At 53.1% G+C, this 25,063-nt stretch overlaps 1 protein-coding gene across 2 annotated transcripts in view; it reads right to left on the bottom strand.

Annotated features, from left to right (window-relative positions):
• Positions 1-279: 279 nt before the first annotated feature.
• The window catches only part of PDE11A (phosphodiesterase 11A), a 95,381-nt gene continuing 70,597 nt past the window's right edge, over positions 280-25,063 (bottom strand). For both annotated transcript variants that reach the window (XM_078860076.1, XM_078860085.1), the window contains 5 exons: positions 24,521-24,598; positions 22,915-22,978; positions 21,842-21,916; positions 14,410-14,493; positions 280-1,397 (listed from right to left, as the gene is read on the bottom strand). In XM_078860076.1, the coding sequence (XP_078716202.1) occupies positions 1,233-1,397; positions 14,410-14,493; positions 21,842-21,916; positions 22,915-22,978; positions 24,521-24,598 (466 nt within the window). In that variant the 3' untranslated portion in view covers positions 280-1,232. The remainder of the gene's footprint in view (positions 1,398-14,409; positions 14,494-21,841; positions 21,917-22,914; positions 22,979-24,520; positions 24,599-25,063) is intronic.

Raw genomic sequence — 25,063 nt, 5'->3', positions numbered from 1 at the left:
TTTTGTTCACTTCTACCCACTACGCAAGTGCTCGCGCACCGGTTTGTTAACAACGCTCATAAAACTTCGAACACGTGCTACGCAGATTTCTTTTTACATCTCGTTGCTCGTATTCAACGCCTGGGATGTAAGACAAAGATCCCCCCCAGCCGTGTAGCCTTAACAGACGGTTGGGGCAAGTGCTTGTAGCGAGCAGCAGCTACAAAGGCCGACACGGCACCCCTCGTCGGTTCTTTCCGCCGTTGCCTCGTCCGGAGGGATTTTCCCGCTCCGCTTTGAGCTGTGTTCAATATCAGTGACAGCCAATTTGATGTGCCTTCCATTTCTTGTGCAATATCAATAGATGCGATCGCGCAGTTTAAAACCGCGTGCGTGGGAACTGGATACCGTCAAAGTCGCGGGTGCGAATTTAGAGTCCGCATGTGTGTCGCCTGGTCAAGCCACAGTCATCGATTTGTAAAAAATGTTTTATTATGTTTAACTTCTTTTAAAACGTGCCATCGTCCATTGAGATGCAGCAGCATTGTGATCTTACCGTGGGTACATAGACGTGGTAAAAAAGAATGATATATTTTAAATAATTTAATTAGCACACGCCACTGCGTATGCTTTTCGCGGTATTAACATCCGTCGTGTTTTCGGGTTGTTACCGCGCGCTGTCCGACGTTTCGCTCCCGCGTGCCACGAGCTCGGTCAGGAACCGCGCCGGGCAGCTCGCCGTCGATCACGAAAACTGGGAGAAGGTATGCGGCACGATGAATACGCGACAGTCGCACTCTCGCGGACCACGGGGGGGGAAAGGCCACGCACGTGCACGAACTAACAAATGAGAGAGCGAGCGGAGGACGCGTCCCGGTCGGCAAGCTCGCGGACGAGTCTCGGTCCCGCCCACCGGGTGACGTCACAGTGGGGAGTTGTCACCTAACGAGCGTGATGGACGGAGACCCCTTCATGCGACCGTCAGGGGGGGGGGAGGGGTTGGGGGTCGCTTTCTCGCAGGCAGTGGCGCGCTATAAACGTGGTCGGATCGCTCCTTTCGCCTCCGTCGTGGGCCGTGACTCGCCGCCAATCCCGGGGGAGGGGTGGGGAGGGTCCGCGCTGACGACGCAGCCTGGTAGACTCCTCCGGGGTAGACGTCGATTTCCACGTCCCCCCCCCCCCCCCAAGCAGCGTGGTAGCCGTTAAATGCACGCCAGCAGGGGTGGCAGCGGTGCGGCGTGGTGCGGTCCCCCTCATTGCGTGTCCGCGCCTTTGCCGTTGCTGGTGTCTTCGGGAGTCGGAGGCTCTGGGCAGTCGCACGAGTGCTCCCGGAGCTGGTGCAGCTCCTCCCAGCGGCGCCGGTTCGCCACGATGCCGTCCAGCATCGGCCGCAGCCGGGAGCTCATCCTCACCAGCGTCTGTGGTGGCGGGGGAGGGTTGGGTGGGGGGGGAATCGATGGGGGGGGGGGGGGGGGCCACAGAAGGGAGCAGTTGGCACAAATCTGTCACCAATTCCTAACGAGTGTAACGGAAGAGGAACTACCCAGCACCTTACCATCAGGGGGCGTCGCATTCTCGCAAGGGTGGTGGGTAATTGTCAGGCGTAATACGCTGCCACCACTGCAGGAAAATGTGTACCTCCATGCAGGGCCCAACAGGGGGCAATAGCGGGTCCGGTCTGTACTAAGTAGGACTCGTGGGTCAGGCAATCTGGGGGGCGGTTAGGAACCGGAGGGGGACACCCCAGGCCCCCAGTGGGGGCTGGGGGGATTGCGCAACAATCTAGGTCCCTCCAGAAGGTTCCAGAGAGTGGGTGTGGCCAGGGGCGGAGTGACTCTTGGAGCCCCATAAAAGCCGGACCCCAGAGCAGCTCGGGCAGTCAGCGTCAAGCCGAAGACCCAAGAGCTCGCCTGAAAATAGGACCCTGGACCCCAAGCTCTGCCATCCTTCTAAGGGCTGGAGCTCAGTGAGGCCAGTGGTCAGAAGGCTAGGACCCTGAGGATCCCTGGACACAACGTCCTTATCAGGGCCGGTTCTGAGTGGGCCAGTGGTCGGGACCCGAGAACCTTGGCAGGGTCGGGTCAGCCTCCCCTAGGTCCCGTTAGCTGGAGGGCTAAGAGTAGGTGGTCCCAGTGGCTAGGACACGTTCGCCCGGAGGCGATACCTCCTTAGGTCGTTGGGTAGAAGGGGCCATTACCCCTTCGTGTTAGGGACCTCATATGCTATTGTTATTGCTAAATAAATGTGTTGCGTCCTAAGAAGACTCCGTCTCCATATAACCCACTACACAAGTGTAGGGGTGTTAGAGAGAGAGAGCCGTTATGCATGGCAGCTTATGGGAAACAAACACAGTGGGCGGGGCTACGTAAGTGCACGGGGGGGGGTGCTATCAACGACGTCCGCACCAGGCAGCCCGGGGCCCCACCCCTCAGCGGGGGTTGAGTATAAAGGGGGATGTGTCAGAGGGCTCGGGGCAGAATGTTAAAGCTAAACCAGTGAAGACCGAAGATCGTCTAGCTAGAGCCCTGGACTCCCCTGGGACGCCGCCCTTGTCAGGGCCGCGCAGGACCGAGCCAGCGGCGTGGTCCCGACAACCAGAGCTAGTGCTCTGGGACTCCGGGTACCGTAGCCCGACTTACCAGTGTCGGGCCAGACAGCCTCCCCTAGCCCGTTAGTGGAGGACTAGGAGGTAGGTCAGAGATAGCTAGCAGTGTATTCCCAGCTAGCCGGGTGATGGGGCCGATACCCCCTCCAGTATTGTATGTCCGCGGTTGTGACAACTGTTGCGGAATAAATACGTGTGCCTCAACCCCGGGTGTCCAAGAGTCCTCAACGGTATTACACAAGCATTGGCGCACGCTAAGTCGGTGTCTGTTCATGTCACCGTTATAAGCCATGGTCTAGCCACTGCTGGACGATTTCATGGCTCCATCTCCAATTACATCGCTCCATCTCCGATCGAATTGCCTCCATCTCTGATTGAATCGCTCCGTCTCTATGGCGTGGACATCTCCTCCCTCGTGCGCTTTGGTCGTTATCTCTCAAAAATCCCAGCCTGACGACACAATATACTGTGCGGTGTGTATCTTTAAACCTTCTGCCATAACCCCCATGGGAGTGGGGGAGGTGGAGCCTGTCTCTGTAGAATCAAGTCTGAATGTCTGCCTGCTCAGGCGGGTCTGATGATGCGCTTCTGTGCATCGTGCGCGCTTTCAGATGCGCTTCTCCGGCCGTCTGGGATACTCTTCCAATATTAGGAAGCCACTGGAACGACGCGACTTTTAAATTATCTAGATTGACGAACTCATTTCCTTAGAACTTATTTTCGTGTTTAGTTTGTTGTCCTTCCCCCTCGCCTCCGATGAGTGTTGAGCGTAGTACATCGCATCTCGCCCAACTTTATCACTACGTTGTCTACGGGGGAAATAGTTTTCGTGGAACGCCTTTTTCGCTTGCCGCGGCACTTCTCAGTAACGAATCTCCCGCGTTCAACAAAGACTTACTTGTACATTAATTAACGTTGCTGCGTTGCCCTCCCCTCGCCCACCCCTTGCTGGCCAACACGAAGCCCTGCAGCTGTCATGGGCACAGCGGTGGCGCCATTAGGAACACTATCCGGGCTAAAAAAGTATCTGCTTAGTTTTCCGAGAAGTGATGGAATCGGGCGGCGCACTCCGGGACGATGCTGCCTGCAGGCTATTCAGAGTGGCCCTGAAGAGAGCCGAAGGCAAACGCTCGCGAATGCGATGCGTGTGATTAGCATGTCGCATAATGCACGCAAGCCACATGTTCTACGTTGCTTCATTAAACCGCGCGTACATTGCCGCTGTTTTGATACTGTTGCCTCCCTATGCGCGCTCTCAACCCACTCGCCAAAGTTTTCCTCCAGTAAATTCAAGTGTGCGTACGCAATTACTGAGCCAAAAAGTGAATATTTATAATTTGAACAAAGCATAAAATGTTCAACTTGAAACGTGATTTCAGCTTGGTGGAATTAGTTTTTTTTGTATCCACTCACATTTAAATAGATGCGTTTAGATTGTTTGGCTGCTACACATTTCCACATAATAAGCAATTTCGTTGTCGCCAGGTTGCTTTTGAAAAATACGTCATTATCTCAATGGGGGTTTATCTGGTAGGATGGGGATGGTTTAGTTGTGTTTGTATGTGTGTTGGTGATTTGTTCACCTCTCTTGTACTTTGCACTCCAATCATGTTTTTGCATTGTTTGTTGTTGTAACGTTCTTACCTGCCCCGACTGGACATCTGTGAAAAAGAGCTTCATAGCTCATCAGATTCCTCCAGTGTTAATAATCTCTCTCTCTTGCTGTTTATCAATTTCTCTCTATCTCTGTCTCTGTCCATTCTGAATGGTCTCACAAGCCTTATCGCTGCTGCTGCCGTTGCTGCTTTCGCCTCGCTGGCCAATGGTGGCGGCTATTGGGGTAGAGAACTCACGACGAGATAAATGATCCAGCAGTAAAGTCCCCCCCCCCCGCGGCGAATCTCGTGGCGTCAGCAAAAAAAAAGCGAGCTGCCCCAACTGAGAAGCGCTCGCGGGACACCGCTGCGCCCGGGAGGAGCGGAGGTGCTGAGCCGCGTCGAGTTAACCCCACTGCATTTGCACGTAGTGTACGTACGTACGTTGAACTTCTTTCGCACTCTACGTGGCCAACCGGAGGGTGCGAAGTTTGCATGCCCCCCCACCACCACCATCCCCACACTCCGCTACTGCTGTGCCAGCTCAATCCCACCGTGGATGAGAGCCACTGGCCGTTGCTGCTGCTGCTTGCGACGTATCGGGGAGCCGAGCCGTGCCCCACCATGCGCTGTGAGCCGACATGAGCACGGCGCGATGAGTCCCCGCGCTGTGCTCGCATTATGCCGGCCGTGCCTCGTCAAAACGGCTCTCGCTTGAATTTGTATAGTTTTTTTGTTTCTGACACGCACGCAGTCTAAGTAGTACCACCTACTGCTGTATTCTCAGCCGTGACTACGAACTCCCAGCCATTTTAATGAGGGCGAAGTTACATTTCGCAGCTTGTCGCAAAACGAGCCCCCCCCCCCACCGCAGTGAATACGGCCGGCGCAGCTCCTCTGCCACAGGGCCCAAGCAGCACCAGCAGAGCGGTACTCATCAGGGTTAGCTCGGCCCTCTTGAGCCAATGAGAGAGTGTGCCCATGCGAATGATATAATAGAAAGCAATGTATTCGTTCACTCGTTAATGCCTCTCTGAGTTACGAGGTCCCTTTTTTCAAGAGGGCTCTGCCTGGGATGTTTTGCCAAAAGTTAATGCATTCACGATTTGTGTCTGCTGGTGGAAATTGGCCTGGGTGGGTGGGTGGGTGGATTGGTGGGTGGTTGGGTGGGTTAGTGGGTGGGTGGGTGGGTTGGTGGTGGATGGGTGGGTGGTGGATGGGTGGGTGGTGGATGGGTGGGTGGTTGGGTGGGTGGGTGGTTGGGTGGGTGCGTGGCGAGCGAGTCCTCCCATTGCGGCAAAGAGTGGAAGTTCACGCTCGCATATGTAAACAATAATGCTCACTCACAGCAGCATTAACAAATAATGGAACGTGGGGGGTGGGTGTCTTTAATGAAGGTGCATTGGATGCGTGTAAATCGCACGCAACTTGCCCATTTTGCACGAAAATGTTCGCGCGGTTCGTTGATAGGGAAACCGATGACAAATGCCGCGCACTTCATACGCTCGTAAATTGCAATGTACGGTGCGTGTCGTTATAAGGACGATAATAATAATGATGTTGAAGGGAAACCGGTTGTTATTGTGAAAGCACTCCTTGGTACAAATAAATAAAAGGAATAGTAATTTTAAACAAAAAAAAAGTTTAATGATAAGAAATTGCCCTATGCAAAGCCGCAGCGTTTTGATTCCAGCATCAAAATGTGGTGCGAGCGCTAACGCAGTGCTCACGTCAATGAGGTCCTGGTAGACGGTGCGAATTAATAAATTATTATTTTCGCAAGCCAAGACCCGTTTTACACGCTCGCGTGAAACGGTGAGGTTGGGGTGCCGGGGTGTTGGGCTGAGTGTGAGTATGAGCACATGCGTGGATACATATATACGGGTAACGAAGATAAATATCCCCCGTATAGCTTTAACAGACCGTTGGGGCAAGTGGTGTTAGCGAGCACATATGAAGGCCGGCACGGCACACCGAGGGGGTGGGTGGCCAGCACCACGCCCGGGCACCTTTGTTTCCCCAGTGGCTATGTTTACACACCGCACCAGGTACTCATTTACAGGTTGAGTCGACCTAGGGGAGGCCCAGGACCGATTCAGATAATCGTCACTGGTTTTGGCCGTGCATTACGACTGCAGGCATTGTGGTCTATGTGTAATGTAGTAACTCGGCGGGAGACGACTTCACGGGTAACACACTCTTTATTTTATCAAACTCGTTTACAGGTGACTAACACCTACTTTGTATCTCGGGTGACAAACACCCACTTAGCTATCTCGGGTGACAAACACCCACTTAGTATCTCGGGTGACAAACACCCACTTAGCTACTTGGCGACTAACGCCCACTGAGCTACTCGGATGACCAACATCCACTTAGTATCTCGGGTGACAAACACCCACTTAGCTACTCGGCGACTAACGCCCACTGAGCTACTCGGATGACCAACATCCACTTAGCTACTCGGCGACTAACGCCACTGAGCTACTCGGGACACTCCCTGCCCGGGGTGTCCGTCTTGACTGTGGGTCCCCAGCCCGACCCACGTGGGCGTCGGACCCTGGGTCCCACAGTCTCGCCTCCGAGCCACACAGGGCCCCGGTCCCCACAAGGACGGCGGGACTAGGGGTCTCGGGGCACTAGGTCTTCAGCTCCGTCTTCGGGTCTTCAACTGGGTAACTCTCCCCGAGTGCTCCCGCGCGTCCCCCTTTATACCCCACCTGCGGACGTCGCTGCGAGCACCCACTTATTCGACCAATCGCCGGGCGCTGGCTACGATCCTCTTTTCCCACATCTCATCGTGCCTCACCACCCACGCCGCGCCGCCCCGTCATCTGTCACTCCCGGCGCGCGCGTCCACACCACGCCCACAACGCGTGCCCAACCCCGCACCCCGCGCCGCCCCGTGATCCATCACTGTCACAGTCGGCGCACGTCAATACCACCACTACATCACCCCCTACCACATAGCTCGCAGCCGACCCGGCTGCTATAAAAATATACCAACCGCCCTGTGTGCCCCGTAACACAACACAACAACAAGAACAACAACTAACTTAACAACACAACACGACGCGAACACTACCATCCGCAACCCTCAACCAATGCCACCGCGACAATAGAACAATATATACAAACCGGCGAGTGACAATAGCAATGTATATGCAAAAAGGAAAATAAATGGAATTTTTTTTTTTTTTCTTTCGACTCGTGCAGTGTCCCCTTCTTCTTCCGAGCGTCCCTACAACGGGACAGTACCCCGGCAGAGGGGAACACCGGGCGAGCTCGGTGTAGAGAAAAAACGTCTTCATGAAAATTGTTGAGACCTAGCCCGAGTCCGCCTTGCCGGTCCGTCGTACGGCACCAGACGCGGTTGAACGTCCGGTGGTGCCGGCGGTTCAGGAAGACATCGGCCAGGCAACGAGGACCCGTGCGTGCCCCGGGGTTCAGGCTCTCGACGGTCAGCAGCCGTCAAGCCCGAGGCACCTGGGGGTGGGTCAGGTGGAGACACGTGAGGATCAGCCTGCGACACCTCCCTCCCCGAGTCGACGGTCACATCACACGCCCGGTCGTCACGGCACAGAACGGGGTCACACGGTGCCGCATAGGGCTTCAGTCGGGAGGGGTGCACGTACCAACGGCGTTTCCCCCATTTAATCTGTATACTCTGGGGTCGTGCAACCCGCACAATTTCCACCGGTCCCCTCCAAGGTCTCAACAACTTGGGGGACGTAGCCAACGGTGCATGTGGACAATGCAGCCAGGCCTTATCGCCTGGTTTCCAATCATGCGTATGCACCCTCCGCTCATGCAATTTCTCGTTCGCAATTTGCCGCGACCGCGAATTCAACCTTGCCGCCTCCCGCGCTTCAGTCAATTTGGCGATATTAAATTTGATGTGGTCTGCCAATTTAGATTTTGCACGTGGCTGGGAAATCCCCAGTTGGACGTCCATGGCCGGATCGGCCTCCCGCCCATACATAAGAAAAAATGGGGAAAACCCCGTCGCCGCATGAGGGGCCATTCGATAGGCCGCGAGTACCCCCGGCACCTGTAAGTCCCAATCAACCTGATCGTCGCAGACCTGTTGGCACAACATAGACGCAATCGTCCTGTTCAGACGCTCAACCATCCCGTCAGTCTGCGGGTGGTAGGGGGAAGTACGCACTTTCTTTGTACCCAACAGGTCGCACACCTCGCGCAACAAAACGCTCGAAAAATTCTTTCCTTGATCCGTCAGCAAGCGTTCGGGGGCGCCCTTGTCCAACACATAACCCTGGACAAAGGCGTCCGCCACCGCCGCAGCCGACTGGTTGGCGAGCGGCCATGCCATAGGCCATCGGGTGAAGTATTCCACGCCAACCAGCAGGAACCTATCTCCCCTTGGTGTAGCCGGAAAGGGCCCCAAGATGTCCAACGCTACCAATTCGTTTATACGCGAAACCTGAATGGATTGCAGCGGTGGATTAGCTGCCAATGGTGGCGGTTTCCTTTTGGCGCACCCTACGCATCCCTTAAGAATATTCGCCACGTCGTTACCCATCCCCGGCCAATAATAGTCTCGCTGGATTAGGGCGAGCGTTTTGTGAAAACCCAGATGCATGAGCCGTTCGTGAGCTGCCAGAACAACCCTACCCCGCATAGCAACAGGCACAACGAGCACGTGACGCCGGGACATGTTGTCCCACTTCATCAAAAGGCCCTGTCTGCACACCCAGGAACCGACCCGCGCCTTCCCTTCTTCGGGAGCGCCGACTTTCCGACGTAGCGTAAGTAGGGAGCTGTCGGACATCTGGAGGCGGCCCCACTCAATGAGGGGCAACGACAACAGCGAATCCCTCCCCGTGGGGGCGTCCTCTCCCGGGGTGTCAGTGGCGGCGAGCGCAACTCCCGGGGTGCCGGCGACCGGGGGTTTGCACCGCGCCGATCCCAACAAACATGTGCAGTCCGTGCACGGCGGCAACCGCGACAAGGCGTCCGCATTTGAGTGTCGCAACCCCTTGCGGTAAATCGTCGTGAATTGGTAGTCTTGAAGGACCTCCAACCATCGGGACAATTGGCCCGATGGCTGTGCCACGCGCATAGCGTATTGTAGAGCCGCATGGTCCGTCCGGACCGTAAAATGACGGCCGTAAAGATACGGCCTGAATTGCTGTGTAAAAAACACAATGGCTAACAATTCACGACGAGTTACGCAATAGCGTTGTTCGGCGGGGGAAAGAACCCTACTACCGTAGGCGACCACCCGTTCAACCCCCCCGACCACCTGTGAGAGCACCCCCCCGATACCCGTATTGCTGGCGTCCGTGTCAAGCAAAAACGGTTGTGTGAAATCGGGGTAACACAAGGGGGGAGCCTGCACCAAGGCGTCACGGAGGGAGCAGAACGCAGCCTCCTCTTCCGCCCCCCAGTGAAACCTCACACCCTTAGCCGTCAAAGCGTGCAGGGGCCTGGCTATGGTGGCAAATTGCTTGACAAAACGACGGTAATAGGAGGCGAAACCAATGAAACTACGAACCTCCGTGACCGAGGTTGGCGTTGGCCATGAGCTGACGCAATGCGTCTTAGCAGGGTCCGTCGAGATCCCTGAACGACTCACGATATGGCCCAAATACCTGACCGATTCCCGAAGCAGAAAACATTTAGCCGGTTTAAATTTAAGCTTAGTGGAACGCATCCTGAGGAACACCGCTCTCAGTCGCTGGAGGTGCTCCTCGAAAGTCCGACTAAAGACGATGATATCGTCGAGATAAATCAAACAGGTATCCCATTGGAGGCCTGACAAAACCAATTCCATGAGTCTCTGGAACGTGGCGGGAGCGGAATGTAAGCCCATGGGCAAACGGTTGAATTCAAATAGGCCCCCAGGTGTCCGGAAAGCAGTTTTAGGTTTTGACTCGTTATCGAGTGGCAATTGCCAAAATCCAGAAAGCAGATCGAGTGTGGAAAAAAACTGCGCTCCCGCCAAGGCATCCAGCGACTCATCCATCCTGGGGAGCGGATACGCATCCGCCATCGAGATTTTGTTTAAGCGGCGGAAATCGACACAAAACCGCAAGGACCCGTCCTGTTTCTTTACTAGGACAATAGGTGCACCCCACGGACTAGAAGAGGGCGAAATGATATCGGCCGCCAACATATCATTAACCGCCGATTGCACATGTTCCTTCTCGGCTGGGCTGAGCCGGAAGGGATTCTGACGAATAGGGGCCGCGTCCCCTGTAGCTATGTGGTGGCGCAACAGGTCAGTGCAGCCGATATCGTACTTATGTTTGCTGAACACGTCAGCAAACTCGATTAGCAAACCCCTCAATGCTCCCAATTGCACCCCGGACAAGTTAGCAGAACCGGCACACAGCGAGTCCAACCACTCAGTCCCCTCATCACTTTGAGGATGCGACTTAACAGTGAAATCTGCTTGAGCCACGAGCCGTTCCTCAACGGGTAGCGGCGCGGCGTGAGCCAGCACCGTTCCCTGCGCAATTACGGCCGGCCGCGACCCCGTATTCAGGACCATTACGAACGGCTCACTGTCCCCTCTCACCATGGTTTGAGCAACCGCTAAGTCGAGGCCCTTACTGGCTCTGTTTGACGGCCCCAACAGCACCCCCTGTGCCTCCGCACCCACCTCGAGTGGCTTCCTGAACCGAAGGGGTACTAACATTTGCGATCCCGGGGGCACCCGTACAGTGTGAGTCGCCAGCGCCTGCACCGTCGCACAAACCGTGCGCACTTTGGTAGGGCTCGACAAGAACGCAACCCTCCGACCTGACGGAAGCTCTATGCAGGCCTGATCTATAAGAATTTTGATGGGCATTTTGGACAAAAAGTCCGTACCTAGCAAACAGGGAACGGCCAGCGATGATGATACAAAAATAGGGCCCGCCAATTTAATGTCACCAATGCAAATAGTCGCCCGAATCTGGCCGATGATCCCCAGGGATCCCCCATTCGCCGCATAAAATGGCACGTCTACTGGCAGAAGGGGTCTACTTTGGACGGGAAGAATGTTATAAATAAGGTCCGAGATGATGGTGGCCGACGCACCCGTGTCAACAAGCACCCGGACCTCAACCCCGTCAATGAACCCCGTTACCACGGACGACCCGGCCGACGCAGCCACGATCCTGTGGGCCAATTCGGACCACTCGACTGCTTGCGGGCCGCGTACGGACCCCCCTCGCCGAATTGAACCCCCGGCACCCAGCCGCGAACCCCCCACCGCGAAGCGGCGACCCGAATGTGCCGTGTTTGTGGACCGAACGTGTGAGGTGCCGCGACTTGCCGGGTTTTGTTGGGATGACTTGTGGCCCTGGTCGTCGTCCCGACGTGGTCCTGTGGCGCGCTGACGCGGGGCCCGGCACCCGGCTGCGACGTGACCCCGAAGGCCGCAGTTGTAGCAGACGACGGACGTCGTAGGTTTCGGTTGCTCCAGCTTGCGGGGCGAACGTGTGGGCGAACGACCTCCCGTTCTCCACTCCCCCGGACGCGATGCAGCGAAGGCCTGCTCCTGCACCGCAGCTGGCTGAGGTTCGGCGATCGTGGCGGCCAGTGCCGCGTTCCCCGCCCATTTGCAGACGACCCCCGGCTTGCGTTTTAGGACCTCGTACGCGTGAATGCTCGTGGCGATCGCCAGGGAGCAGATATCCATCTCGTCCGCCACGTTGATGGGGACCCCCAACTCGTGGGCCAACACCAGCAGCTGCTCCGTCACCATGGCGTCCTTCCCCTCCTTATCCATGCGGGGAAAAGCTGCGTCTGCCAAGGCGAGTAGTGCCGTGCGGTAGGCGAGCGTCGTTTCTCCAGCCACCTTCCGCCGATCGTAGAACTGGTGGCGACACGTGGAGGGCGGCCCGAACACCTTCGCCATCAGGTGTAGTGCGGCCTGGAGCGTAGAGCGGGACGACCTTGCAGCAGATGTGAAGGCTGCAAGCGCGTCGTCGTCAAGCATCGCTGGCAACGCACGCAGGGCAGTGGTGTCGGACCACCCCGACATCTCCTGATGAGCGAGGAACCTTCGTTGGAAGGCTCCCCAGTCGCCCCCATCCGCCTTGAACGCCGACAGCGCGGGCAATCTTTGCTGGAGGACCCGATCGTCGTCGACGTCGGAGAGATTTTCCCGCGCTCCGCTGTAGTTGTGTAAAATGTCGGCTCGGTTGTCAGGCGCAAAATGGAGGGCTCCGGCGCGCGCTGATGACGTGGGCTGCGCTGCGCGGAGGTGTCCGGCCACGTGGCGTCCGTCTTTCCCGCCAATCGGTGGCGGCCCCCCAAAAACGGCGGCAACTTCCAGACTTTTGGCGCGAAGCGCCTTTTGGCGGGAATCCTCCACCGTCGCTTCCTCCACGACCCCCGCAGCCGTTTTTCCGCTCGCCGGAACGGAGATGTCGGCCAAGACAGCGGCGGCGGCGAGTAGCAACTCCGCCAACCGGGCGTGCGCGTCCTGGAGGCTGGTGTCGGAGGCAAGCGGAGCGTCGGCCATCACCGCGAAGTGCTGCATCGGCGGCAACTCCTCGTCCTCTACTCCCGAGGTCGGTGTCCCCGGTACGCCGTCGTCGTCCCGACCTCGCTCGTGGGTACGGGTAGTCTTCCTCGTGTCCATACTCCTTGAAGACAGGTTTACTTCTGACGCCAGTTGTAATGTAGTAACTCGGCGGGAGACGACTTCACGGGTAACACACTCTTTATTTTATCAAACTCGTTTACAGGTGACTAACACCTACTTTGTATCTCGGGTGACAAACACCCACTTAGCTATCTCGGGTGACAAACACCCACTTAGTATCTCGGGTGACAAACACCCACTTAGCTACTTGGCGACTAACGCCCACTGAGCTACTCGGATGACCAACATCCACTTAGTATCTCGGGTGACAAACACCCACTTAGCTACTCGGCGACTAACGCCCACTGAGCTACTCGGATGACCAACATCCACTTAGCTACTCGGCGACTAACGCCACTGAGCTACTCGGGACACTCCCTGCCCGGGGTGTCCGTCTTGACTGTGGGTCCCCAGCCCGACCCACGTGGGCGTCGGACCCTGGGTCCCACAGTCTCGCCTCCGAGCCACACAGGGCCCCGGTCCCCACAAGGACGGCGGGACTAGGGGTCTCGGGGCACTAGGTCTTCAGCTCCGTCTTCGGGTCTTCAACTGGGTAACTCTCCCCGAGTGCTCCCGCGCGTCCCCCTTTATACCCCACCTGCGGACGTCGCTGCGAGCACCCACTTATTCGACCAATCGCCGGGCGCTGGCTACGATCCTCTTTTCCCACATCTCATCGTGCCTCACCACCCACGCCGCGCCGCCCCGTCATCTGTCACTCCCGGCGCGCGCGTCCACACCACGCCCACAACGCGTGCCCAACCCCGCACCCCGCGCCGCCCCGTGATCCATCACTGTCACAGTCGGCGCACGTCAATACCACCACTACATCTGCAAACATGACTCCTTGTAAAAAAAGCTGTCAGTTTTGTCACCAGATGAAAGGGTAAAACACCAATTATCTAGTGTCAGGGTCGCTACTCTGCTGTATTGAAGTTATCTGTAATAAATACGTGTTGCCTCAAGTCAACCCTCTCGGTCGTCATAAAGGCCACTACATATGTACAAACATATACATTTCCCTTTGCCGCAATGAAAACTAAACACAACGTTCTCCTGAAAAATTGGATACCCGCCGCATCAAGGGTGAGCAAAGCAATGCCACCCATGCCGGGCACTGTGCACAGCGGTGGCAAACGGCTCACCTTCTCTGGCTCCGGTGAAACCGTCCGTGCGTGCAATGCGATTCGGCATTCATGCATGGCTCTATGTTGAACTTATTTCGCACCGTATGTAGCCAACCATGCTAATCGGCTAAGCACACACGTATCCGTGATCATGTGTGTCGGTATATACACAGCGTGTGAGAATCCGCTCTAAATTATACTATATTAACCAAAACTATGTTTTACTTTACCAGATATACAGCTCTTTTTCAGAAGCCACCTGGCCATCACAAATGATAGCTCAACGAAGTGGCTTCTCATCATGTGGACATTTTATATCAGCCAAATAATTCCAAACGATTGACCTTTATTCTAAACGTGGAGGGGAAAAATAACCCGGACAAAATAAGTGTGGAAGTGTGGCACTCCTGGATAAATGCAGAAATAATAACTTATATAATAATAAAATAAGTGAGAGACAGACAGACGGATGACAGGGCCGGTGCACGTTCGGGATCTTGCCTGGTAGAGGGGTAGACAAATGCTATCGATCCACTCGAGCTGAAGCCCTGGCAGCTCGTCCTTACGGTTTCGATCAAAGATCGCCTGCGCACGGCCGACGACACAAGGTGGGGGGCGGGTGGGGGTGCGGCAAGTTTCACTCTCAACGCACGGGGACTGCCAAGTAGCGCAATGCTGTGCGAGAACAGCATCCGCAGTTCGGAAAAGCTGCACGAGCCCGTTGACGACGTCAGAGTAGGTGGATCACGGAGAGACGGCATTAAGAGAAGAGCCGGGTGGTTTGCGACGCGGCCGCTTTCTCTGCCCTGGCAGCTCCCCACCGTCTCCGGACCCGCCAACCGCTCTCGACCCTCAACGCTTTGTCGTGAACCACTGTGCTCTGGCATCATCAGATCGTTTCGAAATTCAGAATCAGAATCAAAATATTTATTTATACTGGAGGAATCTGACCCTACCGGACAAAGCCCACTGAGGTAATAACAAATTGGCCCATCATCATTTGGACATTTCTAGCAGAAAAATTAGCGAAATAGTCTAAAAGACATGTTTCAAGATCGTACAGAGTTTGCAACAGTTCCGTGGACGAACTGCCCATGGCCCCAGCGCACCGCAGCTACAGGAACCTCACTGCTCTACCCACGGCACGCACTCTGCCCTCTCAAAGGATTGCAGTGACCGCCGTACCCCCCTCCCCGCCACAATGAACCGCCAACTCACGCCCTGTGGACCAGATCTCCTGGGAGAAGCGGCGGAGGAAGTCGAGTCGCGGTGCGAGGAATAATTTAATTGCCGTCGTCGCTTCAGCCAGCCGCTCCAAGCCGCTGTCGATTCCACCCCCACCCACCCCCCCTATCCCCACCAGTCGATGTGTGTGTGTCTTTTTTGCCCGGGCAACGCCAGATGTCTGTGTGTACGTCGATGTGTGTGTGTGTAAGTCCAAGTGTGTGTGTCAGTCGCTGTGTGTGTGTTAGTCGATGTGTGTGTGTGTGTGTTAGTCGATGTGTGTGCATGGCTCCATGTGAGTGTGTAAGTCACTGTGTGTGTGTGTCCATGTGTATCAGTCGATGTGTGTGTGTACGGCGATGTGTATGTGTGAGTCCATATGTGTGTGTGTTAGTCCATATGTGTGTGTAAGTCTAGATGTGTGTAAGTCAATGTGTATGTGTGAGTCCCTATGTGTATGTGAGTGTAGGCCAATATGTGTGTTAGTCTATATATGTGTGTGTGAGTCCATGTGTGTGTGTCTCTTAGTCGATATGTGTGTGTGTAAGTCCATATGTGTGCTTAGGTCGATGTGTGTGTGAGAGTCTACGTATGTGTGTGTGTGTGTGTGAGTCGCTGTATGTGTGTACGTCGATTTGTGTGTGTAACTCCATGTGTGTGTATCTAAAGTCGATGTGTTTGTGTGTGTGGGTCAATGTCTGTGTGTGTAGGTCGATGTGTGTGTCTGTCTTTTTCGCCCGGGCAACGTCGGGTACTTACCGCTAGTATCTTAACTAAAAAAGTCATTTTTTGTCTGTCTGTCTGCGCACGCGCGCTTGCGAGGGATTTGGCTCGCGAACCGTGGGGTTTACGTAAAAACTTAAATATAAAAAGAAATAGCTAGGCACCACGCCGTAAGCCCCGTGCTTGGCATAGGCTATTCCTTTTCCACGTCCGTCACCTTTAAATTAGTTAAAATAGCGTTTTTGTGCGATTTCTCTTTATTTATTTATTTCCCTGCCCCGCTCAAGCTGCACGGGGGTTGCCCCTGGCAACGCACGCACGTCATTGGTGGAGGGTGGGGGGATTTTTCCTTCGCATTCAAAATGTAAAAAAAATACATGCAACGCTGAGGTAAATTCATCAAAGTGTCATGTCCTCTTCTCTCCCCCCCCCCCACCCCAATGTATGCACTTACTACTATAGGGTCGGTCGATACTAATATTATAGCGCTTAGATAGTATTATTGTAGCGCAGGCGGGGGGATGGTGGGGGGCGGGGGTAGCGGCCCAGCCCCCAGCCTCGGCTGGCTGGGCAATCTAGGCGAGGCCGGGGGCTCTGCACGGGACTAGGCCTCACCACGGCACTCTGTCAGGTGAGTACTTTGTGCTATAGAGTCGACATATACTGCTATAGAGTCAGCATGTACTACTGTAGTGATAGCAGGTACCACCACAGTCAGTATGTACTGCTGTAATCATACAGGTACCACCACAGTTGGTATGCACTGTTGTAATGAAACTAGGTACCACCACAGTATGCACTGCTGTAATCATAGCAGGTCCCCACCACACTCAGCATGCACTGCTCTAATCATAGCAGGTACCACCACAGTCAGTATGCACTGCTGTAGTGAAAGCAGGTACCACCAAAGTCGGTATACACTGCTGTAGTGTTAGCAGGAACCACCACAGTCGGTATGCAATGCTGTAGTTAAAGCAGGTACCACCACCGTCAGTATGCACTGCTGTAGAGAAAACAGGTACCACCACAGTCGGTATGCACTGCTGTAGTGATAGCAGATACTGCTATCGAGTTGGTAGATACTGCTATACAGAGTTAGTAGATACTAAAACAGTCAGTATATACCACTACGGTCAGTAAATACCACAATAGTCAGTAGATACTGCTATACAGTCAGTAGATACTACTACGGTCAGTAGCTACTGTTATAGAGTCAGTAGATACTACTATACAGTCAGTAGATACTACTACGGTCAGTAGCTACTGCTATAGAGTCAGGAAATACTACTATAGAGTCAGTAGAGACTGCTATAGAGTTAGTAGATACTACTATAGTCAGTGGATACTACTATAGAGTCAGCAGATACTACTGTAGGGCCGGTAGATACTACTATGGTCAGTAGTTACTAGTCAGTAAATACTACTAAATAGTCAGTAGCGACTACTGGCTCAGTAGATACTACTGTACAGTCAGTAGATACAACTACAGAGTCAATAGATACTACTTACTCTGTTTTATGTTGGGTGTGTAGGTATATATACCTACGCGGGGGTAAAGATATTTTTTTAGGGGGGGGGTCGACAATTTTCGGAAACCTTTTAAATCAACTATTTACCCCCCACTTTCTTGTGCAAGCCTCTTATAATTTTGTTGTTGGAGAAATGGACAAACGGCCCATCGGGCTTTCACAATACCTTAGTATCTGTGTATGTGTAATAAAATACTCTGTTAGGCACTGCTGGTCTCCGTTGGTCTTTTATTCAAGTTCTTTCTCCGCACCCCGCTGGTCTCCTCTGCGGACCAGCGTCGTCTCGCGCGCGCCCCGCGCGCGCTACCTCCTCAGCTCCTCCACTCTTCCTCACACCCCGCTGGTCCTGACAAGGGACCAGCATCTCCTCTCGCGTACCGCGCACGCTCCTCTCGCGTGCCGCGCACGCTCCTCCGTTAGCTCCTCCTCGCGAGCGCCCTGCATGCGCTCTCCCGTCAGCTCCTTCTCGTGCGCGCCCCGCACGCGCTCTCCCGTCAGTCGCTTCGCTCCTTCCCGCTCCTCCCCGCTCCGCACACCGCTGGCCGACGGTGTGCCGAAGCCCCATCAGCCACGTGGCTGATGGCGCGGCGGCCACCCAACGTGGTCCCGCTTCTTCACTCCAACAACTGACCCCGATCCCTTCCGGGCTTCCACCTATATCTTCTTTCCCACGTGACCCTGACTCCTCCCCTCCCGGATCGTCAGATCCGGCCTTCCCATACTGGGCTCCGCCCCCCAATACCCCGGGCCGTGTGATTAGGCCAGAGCCCAGCAGCAACCCCATTTACGCTCACATTACATATGTATATGTCAGGTTTTTAAGAGAAGATTTGAAATATATTTTTTGCCTGGTTAACGCCGGGTACTTCCCGCTAGTCTAACCTATAAACCAACTCATGTACGAACTCACGCGCCTTTCGTGGAGGGGACGGCCCATGCCAAGTCGCACGCCTTCGGTGGGAGTGAGGGGGACATTTTCTTTTGCGTTAAAAATGCTTCAAAAATAAACTAAACGCTGAGCTTGAATCTTCACTGTGTGATGTCCCCCCCACCCCGATGCGTGCAGTTACTCATATATACAGTCGCTAGATGCTACCACTATAGGCCAGCCTGCCAAGGTGCCACCTCGGCCAGCTGAACAATCTAGACGAGGCCGGAGGCTCTGCACGGGACTAGGCCTCACCACGCCACTCTCTCAAATGCGTATTTTGTGCTATAGAGTCGATAAATACTGCTATAGAGTCAGTATGTACTACTGTAGTGATAGCAGGTACCACCACAGTTGGTATGCACTGCTGTAATCATAGCAGGTACCACCACAGTTGGTATGCACTGCTGTAATCATAGCAGGTACCACCACAGTCAGTAAGCACTGTTGTTAGATTTTTAAGAGTAGTTTTGAAATATTTTTTTGGCCAGGCAACGCCGGGTATATAAGCTAGTATTATATATTTTATATATACATATGTAGACAGTGCCTCTCATTCCACAATCACAAACTGCGCTGCCGCCGGTGTAGTCGATCTTCTTCTTTGGTACGGCTGATGTAGCTGCAAAGCAACAACTACAATTTCACATTCAGGTGGTCAAGCCAGATAGCCGTTGTGAGGAATAGCGGAGGGTACTGCTGTGATGTCTCCTTCGTATGTGTAGCGATACACTCTGAGACACTAGGAATAGGAGGCACTCTGTTTATTATGGCTTTCATAGGGTACAAGGGGTAACTACACTTTAGTCAGGATAGCTAACAGACTGCCTGACTGACAATGCCGAGAATGTGAAGACGGTGATGAAGACTCCAGCAGACCGACGGGATTCCACTCCAAACAACAGCCCCGACCTTCGCTTGGGTCCCCTTTTATCCTCCTGGCATGGCCTCGCTCCGCCCCCGGCCACGCCCCCTTTCTGGAACCTACTACTGAGTTCCCGGGCTCACCTCATGTGCCCCCTTTATCAAATTTGCCCTACATCCCTCTCTCTGCTTATCACGTGACCTGTTGACAGAGAGGGCTGCTGCAACCGCAGATCCCTTTCTCTGCCAGCAACCAGCGCTATTATTCATAGTGACCCATTCCATGTCACTACATATGTGTGGATCGGGCATTGCATTGTTGTGCGTTGTCCGGTCTGTTCTGGATGACCACAGTCGCACACTACTGGACAGTTTAAAATTTTTGTGCAACTCGGGTGAAGTGTGACTCGAAGCGGATGGAAAGCGGCCACTGTTGAAACCGCAAACTCACAGTGCGCAGACTTCCCTTGGTTCGGAGTCGCGGGAGACCGCGGACAACTGGGAAGGCAGCCGATGCAGAAACCGGAGCTGCCAACGATTGCCCAAGCTCTGTGGCCCAATATGGGTTTTTTTGGTCAACTCCATTAATAAGTGATTATACACTGCGGAACACTGCTGCTGAATTGAATTCAGTTTCTTTTAGTTTTTTTTGGGGCATAATTCTTAAATAATAACCTGCAAAGATGTCAGGGACGAACATTGCTCTTAGCCTAACCTCCGCCACTGATGTTTTTATTTTGTACAAAGCATATTTAGAGGATTTATTTTCAATAAAGGCAGTAATACAATGGCATTTCACGGGGAAAATGTATTTAATTTGTTCAGGGCCTGCTAGCTGCAACCACGGCATCAAGTTATCCTCCTGGGTTTCTGATTGCATAGCTATACGCAAAATAGGTGACCTTGGTGCATTCTCCTGCAGTAATAAAAGAGCAGCCCCCTGCACATAAAACCCACACTTCTATACGTTCCTGGTATATTGCCTCTTTGTCTCCCCCTTTCTGGCCAATAATATGAAATCGGAAACATAAAGGGACACAGTTTTTTGTTAAATCTTAATTTTAGAACTTTCGTGACTGCAGGAATTATTTGGTTCTTTCGGTTAAGTCACGTCTAAAGATAAAATAATAAATTAAATTAAATAATAGAATACGACGTTTCGATTGCAACACAAGCAATCATCATCAGGTATAATGAAATAGCGACATAAAATCTAACCAGAAAAACTATAGACAGACATATTAGCAGACAGATATCACCAAGATACATAGCGGGAGCAACACAGGTAACAGAGAGGGGTGATCGTCTCTGTGGGGTGGCCTTAAATAGACAGAGGGGGGGGGGGGGGTGGAGGCAGAGAGAAGGAAGGGGGGTTAGAGAAAAAATTAGCATATCAATGAGTGGTCAACAGACGTGGTGCTGCACAGCAAGTAAGCCTGAAAATCAGAAGGACACACTAAAATTAAATAACCTAGTAAAATATCGAAATGTAATGTAATACAACACAGAGGGTCGGTCAACACACAATTAACGCATAGCCTGGTTGATTACGTATTTCAAAGATTGCTAAGTTAGAATTTAAGTGTGAACATTCTAAAGAGGACACAGGCAGAGAAAACAAGTCGCCAGAGAGAGGGAAAAAAGATTTGTTTTCTCTGCCTGTGTCCTCTTTAGAATGTTCACACTTAAATTCTAACTTAGCAATCTTTGAAATACGTAATCAACCAGGCTATGCGTTAATTGTGTGTTGACCGACCCTCTGTGTTGCATTACATTACATTTCGATATTTTACTAGGTTATTTAATTTTAGTGTGTCCTCCTGATTTTCAGGCTTACTTGCCGTGCAGCACCACGTCTGTTGACCACTCATTGATATGCTAATTTTTTCTCTAACCCCCCTTCCTTCTCTCTGCCTCCGCCCCCCCCCCTCTGTCTATTTAAGGCCACCCCACAGAGACGATCACCCCTCTCTGTTACCTGTGTTGCTCCCGCTATGTATCTTGGTGATATCTGTCTGCTAATATGTCTGTCTATAGTTTTTCTGGTTAAATTTTATGTCGCTATTTCATTATACCTGATGATGATTGCTTGTGTTGCAATCGAAACGTCGTATTCTATTATTTAATTTAATTTATTATTTTATCTTTAGACGTGACTTAACCGAAAGAACCAAATAATAGTTTTTTGTTACCAACAAAGCATCCGAAGAGGAAATGAATGAGTGAATGAGTGAACGAGAGGTGTCGCGACCGCCCCCCCAGACGTAGAGGCGGCGTGTGCTGACAATCCTTCCGCCAACATGAGCAGAGCCGCGTCGCGTTTGCTGAGCGCAACGCGGAGAAAAAGAGAAGCAGTAGTTCTGAAACTAAACTTAAGCAATTTTTTTCAATTTTTCAGAAGTGACCTGGCTATCACAAATGATGGCTCAACTTTACTGGAGGGGCGCCACGGAAGAATATCGCATCACAAAACGTGTGTTGGATCTGAAAAAATGAGACGGAAAATACCGCGCGAGCGCTTTGTGAAGATTGCCTCCTCATTGCAACAAACCAGTGCGGCCGTGCGATCAGAGGCATGACAAAGCAGCCTCTCGTGGCACCAAGTAAATCGATGGTACGCACGTACGCGGCGAGCGAGATGCGGCAACCCGAGCCGAGCTCTCACCGCGGGCGTGAGCTTCAGCTCCGATCGCTCGCGGTCGCCCTGCTCAAAAAACTCGCTGGTCACCAGCTCGGCCACCTGCACGCGAACGGAGACACGGCCCGACACGCGGGCGATGTTTAGACATGGCACCAGGTTTTCATTTCTGGCTGAGCCGACCTAGGGGGAGTCCCAGGACTGATTAAGATGGCTGTGAGCGAGAACCGATCCCAAGTCGCCAGGTTCGCAGCGCACCGTGCTAACCATCACACCACCGCTCCCCATATATATGCAAAGACAAAGATCCCTTGCATAGCTTTTAACAGACTGTTGGGGCGAGTACTGTAAGCGAGCACCTATGAAGGCCGGCACGGAACATGAGGGGGTGGGTGGCCAACACCACGCCCGACCGCATTTGTATCTTCAGTGGCGATGTTTACACATCGCACTAGGCACTCATTTGAGGCTGAGTCGACCTAGGGGAGGCCCATGATTGGTTCAGATAATCGTCACTGGTGTTGGCCGTGAGCGGAAATCAAACTCGGCTCACCGGGTTCGTAGTGCAGTGTACTAACCGCTACACGTCTGCTCCCCACTGTGCATATATATGCACACACATACACATACATTTCTGTCCTGGCAAACCTGGTAAGTCTCCACAATGCATTACAAGCCCCGAATGTGTAACAATTATAATAAGTAATCCACCGCTAAAGATAACGCGTTTGTCTCTTTGTAGTTCTCCCATTTTCTGGTATCATGAGATGCCCTTTTCTCTCTTCCCACGATGCATCCCGGTGATTAGAGGGGGGTGGGGGTCAACCCTGCTAACGTGTGTAAACCCTCACTAGCGGAGTCAGCCAAACGTCCCAATGTAGGACTCCAGAGCTCGCAGAATTATTGGTGCTGGGCTCTGGCTGCCTTGCCCCACTGGTCTGTGGTTTCCCGCGCCTCCGGAACGAATCTCTCCCTCGCCCTGAGAGCGAGCGAAAGACTGTCGCTGTTGCACGGTTCCCCACGACATCATTTCACGACGTCGCTTGCTTTCCGAGCAATGGCCGGGATCGAGCGGAAAGACCGAGGTGCGCGGCCCTTGCCTTCCTCGAGATGTCCCAGGGCTTGGTGACGGCACCCAGGTCGCACGCCGTCATCAGCATTGACCTGCGGGGATTGCAGCACCACGACCTCGGCGTCACACAGGCGTGCGGGCTGCGAACGTTCACACAACGCCCCATGACCGCAGGCAGCGGCCGACAGCGGTTAGCTCCAACTCATCGCCTTAACTGACGAGCAATTCACTCCGATGGATGGAGCGGCGGCTACAGGTTATTCAGAAATACCCGTGGGTTTTACGCAGGGGCGGATGGGTGGGCTAAGGCTGGTGGGGTGAGGGGGGGGTCTCCCAAACAACGCAGACGTTGGATTTATGAGTTGGCCGACGATCGAGATTCAAGATCCTTAACTAAAGCGGCCCTAACATTTCAGATCCAAAATTACGCAGGTGAATAAAAAATAATTAATAATATAAACGCCCAACTTTATCTGTGATGAATATGATGAACGCTGCACTTCCCGTCGTTTTCATGCAGGGGGCGCTGCAAACCTACGCGCCCCGTGCATGAACGACGGAGGCACAGGGACAGATGTTCGATTACGATGGAATCGATCTGCAGATGGCGGTCTTCTCGCACGGCCAGCTCAATGTCGCCTTATCTCGATCCCACAATCCCAAACAGGTGAAAGTCCGCATCGAACCGAACCCCCAGCAAGGACATCTACTTAACGACGAGAGATAATTCACGCAAAATGTCGTTTTCAATTAAGTCTTTCAGATGTAAAATTATATTTATATATAAACAACTTTCTCTGTCTATGATGAATATGATGAACGCTCGAGAGAGAGAGAGAGAACGAGGCGATTCGGTGTTGATTCCCAGAATCGACTTGGCCCCCACCGACACGACTTTGCCATTTGTTTTGTGACGACGACAATTTCCCCTACTCCCCGCATACGCTATCACAATCAACAAGTCGCAGGGACAGACATTCCATTACGTTGGTAAGCGCACAACTTTATCTATCTTTCTATGATGAATACTAGGTTGTTGGGGGGCGACGCAGGCGCCCCCCAAAACCTGCTATTGTTTTACCCATCATATAATTGTTTACACAGAAGAGCCTTGCTTTGTATCAAGACTCTTTTTTTGTTTTTCTTCCAGAGGGTCCTTGTTAGGTTTTCGGAGTCGGGGTTGACGATCGCTACTCCGCATTTCCCAATTTAGTAACTCGTGTAAACTCTTCAACTTTGGTAAATGTTGGATCGATGACACCGGCACACAACGGCCCTTTCGATGGGGATGTCATCCATGGGACCTTTAGCATTCACCACGAACCGCAATACTCTTGCATCTTTACGGTTACTACAACACCCGCGCATATGAACCAATTTTAAGGTTAATTTTATCCCGCGAAGAAATAAAGATCAATCTTTCGAGCTGACATTGCCTCTTGAAAAGTTACAGAGCAGTAATGCATAATTTATTGGAAATTACTATAATGTATGTGTGTGCGCGTGTGTGTGTGTGCATGCGTTCGCGTATGTGCGTGTGTATTAGCCGTAGCTTTATTTCTGGTTTCTGATGAGGGATGCAAAATTTATATGAACAAAAATAAGCCGCGCTCGCTCACCCTGGCTCCACGTACCTTAGCATCTCTCTTTGGTCCCGTGCGTTCCAGTCATGCGTTCCCATGGACACCAGCTCAAAGAACTTGGTCCTCTGCCTGGTGGGAACAATCGCAGTAAACACAAGGGCCCTCAGATATGAAAATAACATCGAAGGAATCTCGAAGAAACGACAACGCTCGCTGATAGGCGAGCGTGTAGGCATGGTGCTGGCCACCCACCCCCTCATGTACTGTGCCGGCCTTCATAGTTGCTCACTAACAGTAACTGCCCCAACAGTCGGTTAAGGTTACACAGGGGATCTTTTGTCTTTGTCCTGTAGAATTAATCATCGGGGGTGGGGGATGCGCTTGCCCAATACTCGTCGCCCGGCAACATTCGGCCTTCACGTGGCCCACTCTGTTAAGTCGACCGTCGATCTCCCAGTCTCGAGAGCGACAACTACAACACGAGTCACTTTCAACGGCCCTCTTCAGGGCCAACCAAGGGCGCGTCAGATATGCCCTGGGACAAGGATCCTCCAAACTGGACATTGAGGGACTCTCCAGAGCGAGTATCCTGCC

Source organism: Lampetra fluviatilis, chromosome 1, assembly GCF_964198595.1.
Source record: "Lampetra fluviatilis chromosome 1, kcLamFluv1.1, whole genome shotgun sequence".
NCBI classification, from domain to species: Eukaryota; Metazoa; Chordata; class Hyperoartia; order Petromyzontiformes; family Petromyzontidae; genus Lampetra; species Lampetra fluviatilis.
The sequence above is the reverse complement of the archived record's forward strand: the minus strand, read 5'-3'. Positions and strand labels throughout refer to the sequence as shown.